At 33.9% G+C, this 6000-nt stretch overlaps 1 protein-coding gene across 1 annotated transcript in view; it reads right to left on the bottom strand.

Moving 5' to 3' along the window:
- Window positions 1–1319: 1319 nt before the first annotated feature.
- The window catches only part of PTPRK (protein tyrosine phosphatase receptor type K), a 574079-nt gene continuing 569398 nt past the window's right edge, over window positions 1320–6000 (bottom strand). The window contains exons 33-34 of the mRNA XM_017533300.2: window positions 5509–5644; window positions 1320–2817 (exon numbers count right to left, since the gene is read on the bottom strand). Of these exons, the coding sequence (XP_017388789.2) occupies window positions 2764–2817; window positions 5509–5644 (190 nt within the window). The 3' untranslated portion in view covers window positions 1320–2763. The remainder of the gene's footprint in view (window positions 2818–5508; window positions 5645–6000) is intronic.

Here is a 6000-nt window from a genome sequence, read left to right as displayed (position 1 = left end):
GGTTTCACCATGTTGACCAGGATGGTCTTGATCTCTTGACCTCGTGATCCACCCGCCTCGGCCTCCCAAAGTGCTGGGATTACAGGCGTGAGCCACCGCGCCCGGCCCAACATTTCCTTAGTGATAATTATAGAAAGGAGGTCTATAAAATTCAACTACATGACAGCAGTTTAAGAAATAACTAATTTAGGAATAGGAAGCCATAAACTAATGAAAGGCATGTAGAGCTCTGTCAGGACATCTGCCCAGAGAGGCATGGCTGGGGGTTTGGGAAAGCATAGTTAAGGCTACTTGGGGAGCCCCTTAAGGATATATAAAGAACGAGCTTTTGAATTTGAGTTTTGAGAATAACAGGCAGCCCCTCTCCCATTGTTTCCTGATAAAGTGGCTTCTATGGTGCCCAAACAAAGCAAGCATGACATTTTAATTTCCTGTTGCAAAGAAAGAGAACTATTGTTTTTTGAATTTCAGGGGCTGCATAGATCTCTGAGCTTTGTGGACAGTTGTGCTCATAATGATTTTGCTGGTGTGTGGTACAATCATGTGAGTAGAAATGAAGTCGAGGTCACACAGTGAAACAGAATCCTCTATAGGATAACACAGTAAACATAACAGGGTAAAAAAAATTTTGGGTGAGTTTGTGGATTTTTTGTTAAATGCCTCCATGATTAAATGAAAATCAGCTTTACTAGGAAAAGGTTGCTTTATCTGAATTTTTTCAAAAGAAAGACACAAGTTTTCTAATAAAGTACATAGCAAATGGGAGATTGAAGATGCCCATGAGGATAATACTACTTTAAGAGAAAGCTGATGAAGAACCGCAGAAAAGAAATTTTAATTTTTTTTTGGTCTATCTTTGTGACATTTGGGAAACAATGTGTTTAATGATAAAGACATAGATTCTAAGTAAGAAGGAATCTGTTGACAAATCATGTACCTTTTCATTAGCTTCCATTTCATCATCTGTAAAATAGGGATGATAAGAACTATTTGCCATGTTTGTTATAAGAAAAAGTAAGATGTATATTACATAAATGGATAGTGACATACATAAATAGAAAACACGTATTAAATAGATGGATAAATATAGAAACAAACAAAAAATGATGTCAATCTCCAGGCCTTTTCTACCTCCATGTACTAGATATTTTGGCATTCAATTAAGAAAATAAAAATGAAAGAAACTAGAGCTTGGAGAATAGTTTTACTTTGAATAGAGTTTTTGTGGCCTACTTGTATCAGTGAGTGTAGAAATAAGCTATTCATTTAGTGCTGAAGGCATGAACATTAAGAGGAAAAAATGATGTGCAAACAGTAACTATGATCATTATAAAAACTTTATTTCATTCTTACTTTAATTAAATCTTTATAAGCACCATGTCATGAACTGGCAATCTAGAAAGAGGACACTGGAATGCTTTAGTCAATTACAAACTGCAAGCTGATGATGTGAAGTTACAGCTACATAGAGCATGTGAACAAGACCACGTTTAGAAAGGTTCACTTAAGAATCCCATGACAATGCGCAAAACAGGAATCTGGCATTGATTTGTTCACACTTTTTATAGTCAGAACCCAAAGCTTGTGCATGTAAACATCAAGAGGAACATTTTATCACCCTGACAGTTTACAGTTTGCTAAAATTTGACCCTGAAAGCATATATATTGCCATCTTGTTTTCTTGACCAGCGATGGGCCACACGCTGAAAAAATCAATTCCTTTAAAATTTAAATGATGCTTAAAGGTCATGTTCAACCTTGTGCAAGTTGTCAGCAAGGCCTTTTAATGTGTACATTTCTCATGTATGATCACCAAACCATTATTTATGTAATGAAATTGTGAAAAACTATACATTTTCAGCAAAATGTTTTAATTTGGTCCTATATTAAAAGACCAATTGCCAAGGGATTTTACACAAATTTAATTCACAAGCATGTACACAAGAGAAACACTATAAAGAACATCGTTTCCTGGTTTATGAATAAAAAGTTTATCCTCTACTTACACTAAAACATACAAAAAATAATCTACAAAAATCGTTTACAACTGATTTCAGCTAAAGAAAAAGCTTTCTTCAAGGAAAAAAAAGATGATTGTGTGGTGGTAGTATTTTAGCCATCAAAAAAGGAATGTAGGTAACCAATAAATATAATGTGCTTTCTCCATATAGACATATTTACACTTGAGTCTTTGGCTTATGTTATTTTCTAAAAAGAACTTTAAATGATCCAGCCATCATTGCACATTAAAAGAAAATAAGCCAGTTATATATATTTATATATTTATATAGAGATCTGCTACACTTGAAACATATAAAAAATGAACTTTACTATGAATTTGCACAGCTTTTCTTTTCTTTTTCCTTTTAAGATTCATCAGCTTTCATTTTAAAAAGGGAGAAAAATGCCACATAGAAAGTATGAACTCATGCAACATGTGGTAGCTGCTCTACTGAAACCACAAGAGAAAAGGTGGCATGTTCACTGTACAAACACCAATAAGTTCTCATTTGAATCTGGTTCTTATTAAATATAATTTATGTGGCATGAAATGTTGATGCTTTAATATAGTAATAAAAACTAATTAAGTCCTTTTTATTAAGATACACAACTTCATAAGAAAAATACTTTTACCTCTCAAATGTAAAAGTCTCCCACCCCCCACATTAAAATCTTTCTGCACAAGTGTAACAGGTACAACAGCTGCTGGCTCAATAGACGAACAGGTTTCCTCGTGGACGCACTTTAAAGAGTCTCACCCAATTAAGATGATTCCAGGTACTCCAATGCTACATCATAGCAGAAACGGTATTGCTCCTGAAAGATATCAAAACCCAAAGACTGAGAAAAGTTAAGAAAGAGACTAATGGTGATTAATAGTTGCCAAATGAAACTTGACAATCAATTTAGATTATTCAAGGATTACAATTTATTTTTTCTATATACAAGATTAATATCTAGGCATACATATTTTATTCTTGAGTCTAATGATCCATTTAAGAAAAAGGAAATTTATCTTAAAAAGACATTTTATCTTTGCCTCATATTTTCCATCAATTTTTAAATATCTAGAATTTTTTATCTGATTATAATAGTAATACTTGATCATTACAGAACAATTCTTCAGCACAGAAAAATATAACGAACGAGAAAAAGAGCTATAATTCTATCATCAGAAGAAATTGTTAAAATATCACCTTAGTTTGGCTCAGTTCTTTTTGTGCATGGTTGAAATAATTATCTTAGAATAAATATAACTATGTATATTTCAAAGTATAATTTAAAATGTAACTTTTAAAATTTAACATTGTCACAATTCTTTTTCCATGTTATTTAACATCTTTTAATACCACATAAAAATCAAACATATGGACTGTTTGACTATTAAGTTGCTTTTATTTTTTTTCTCTATTTTATAATGTTACAGTGATCAACAGCAAATGTTTTTCTCCATATATTTCAGACAATTTCCTTGAGAAAAAAAAGCCAGCCATTTTAAACAGCCATTTACACAATTTCAAGTTCTTAATTTTTGGCATTGTTTTCTTCCATCAGAGTATTTAAGGACAATTTTCAAGAATGGTTAGTGGTTTTTAAATTTTGAACCTGCTTGTGCCTGAAAATTTATTTCTGCTGCCATATATGTTTAAGACAACATAATGGCAATACACTTTTTGAGTTAAGACTGCCTTTTCTCTAAGCTCATCTATGGACTTGCTTCATAATAAGATTTTAGAAAAATGCAGAGACCATATCATAAATTATTACTTACAATATGTAATTCTTTAAAAAAATTCCCAACTCAGTTCATTCAAGTGGGTAAAATTCAGGCTGGAGAACAGTCTAAAATGCATATTATTTTAGAAGAGAAGTTCCAGGTGTCTCCAGCAATAAACTAGGGCAATAAAACTTTCCTTAAGAGGTCTTTATCATTCCAACACTATTTACCAAGTAGGTATGTTTCAAATTCACCTACCACTGTAGGAGTGCATTCAAGGAACCAAAATGTGCCTCAAAATAGTTATGTCTCTTTAAACAGTCTCCAGTAATTTTGCCTACATTCTAAATCTCCTCACCAAACCTGTCAGCTCAACTCCATAGCCCATTAGATTAATCACCAACACTGACTAAACACAAATCAGAGGAGGGGTGCTCAGGATTCACGAGACATGAATGTAAAGAAAATAGTAACTTTTTGGAAGGTTCCAGAATTGCAGAGTTTAGCCATAGATTTATTTATTTTTATTAAAAAAGGTGGGAAATCAGTTAAATTTGGAGGTACAAGTTGAATTCTGCAGTCAGAAGTGATCCCACTGATGATTTTAAGACTTGATCTGAAAAATGGAGGCAGAGTTTACATCAAGAAATCTTCAAACCGAAAAGAGTTTAAAGACATAACCACTATTCATTCATTTGCTAAGACGATCTGAGAGTTCTACCTCAAAAACTCCCTCCAATTCAACCCCCTTTCTCATCTCCACAGCCAGCACCCCCGTCAAAACCAATGTAGTCTTGTGTAGACAGCTGCAACAACCCAGAGATGGAGCTTAAGGGCACCTGTAGAAAGGGTGAAAGTCTGGTACCGCTTGTAAAAGTGAAACAGTATAAACCTAAGTCTTCAGATTTTGTCTCAGGAAGCAATGCAACTTTTGTGTGAGCAATCCATGAGCAGGAAGTGGTGAAATACTTTAAAGGTTTATTGAATTGCTCATTCTAGTTATCTGATCATCTTGATAAATGTAGGGCAAGCAACAATGATGCCTTGGTTTTTCTGGTTTACTTTTCTGTGAACATAAATTACACAGGTGCTCCTAACCTGATCCTACCATGCACATACATACACTTAACCCACAGATATCTCTTTTTAGAAGTAAAATGTGTTAGATAAGTGTAACTTGCTTTCTTACTCTGCACACAGCTTCACCTATATGAACTGTCACACACACATATCTATCAGATCTTATTTTTAAGCTATGTTCTGACTTTATGAGCCTTGACAAGCTCAAGTAGCATGATACGAACTGCCCTCTACAGTTGGTAAAAGCTGAAACCTTAACAATGATAGTTTAACCATTTATAATTTGATCAGAAAATGAAGAATTATAGATAATGACAAAACTAAATTTCAGTTGCCCTTTAAAAACACTGGTATCTAAGGTACTGATGAAACTTATATCCCTTAGACATATACTTGATACAGGATTTATTCTTATAGGACCATTTACCAAAGTTTACTGCAGCAAATATTTATTGGCTATAACAGAAAAAAAAATCCTGTGAATTTCCCATATTAAATGAAATTAGTTTCATGATTAGCAGTTTATGTGATATGTGATTGTCTGTGGGTAGAGAGGGATGTTCAGCAATCCATTAAATAGGCAGGAAAGTCCCGGTAACGTCTCATTTTCACATCTGATTCCCTATGTGTCTGTGAAGTCAAATCAATAAGTAGGTATATGACTAACTAATCTCTAAGACGCCTTCCAAGTCTAATGTTCTGTGACTCACCGGGGCTTCCACCATGTTTGGCTTGCTGTTCCTTAGTGTTTTTACCGCATGGAAAACATCGACAACATTTTGCCGTTTCACCATTTCAACGACAATGCCAATAGCACAGAACATGCCACTTCGTCCACCACCATTTCTGAAAGCAAAGAAAGCAAAGGCATTTTTAGACAGCAGCACCAGGTGACCACAGGTCACACCATCACGTATGTTTGGGAAAACAAAAGATTGTATTTTTAATTGTTTTCCATTTGTGTCTTAATTTTGCTTTATATGTGTACAAGGCAGAGAGAAGGAAACTTGAGGATGAGATTAGATCAGTGGCTTACACTTAGGAATATGCTATAGGCATAAATTGTTGCAATCTAGACCTTGAGATTCTGATACACTTGTAAACTGTGTAAATCAGAAGTTGTTCAGAGTAGTGTTCCAAGGAGTCTAAATAATATAGCTATGTAATAATATTTAGAAATTATACAAAATAAACTTAATTAT

This window comes from Cebus imitator, unplaced genomic scaffold, assembly GCF_001604975.1.
Source record: "Cebus imitator isolate Cc_AM_T3 unplaced genomic scaffold, Cebus_imitator-1.0 Scaffold81, whole genome shotgun sequence".
Lineage (NCBI taxonomy): Eukaryota > Metazoa > Chordata > Mammalia > Primates > Cebidae > Cebus > Cebus imitator.
The sequence above is the reverse complement of the archived record's forward strand: the minus strand, read 5'-3'. Positions and strand labels throughout refer to the sequence as shown.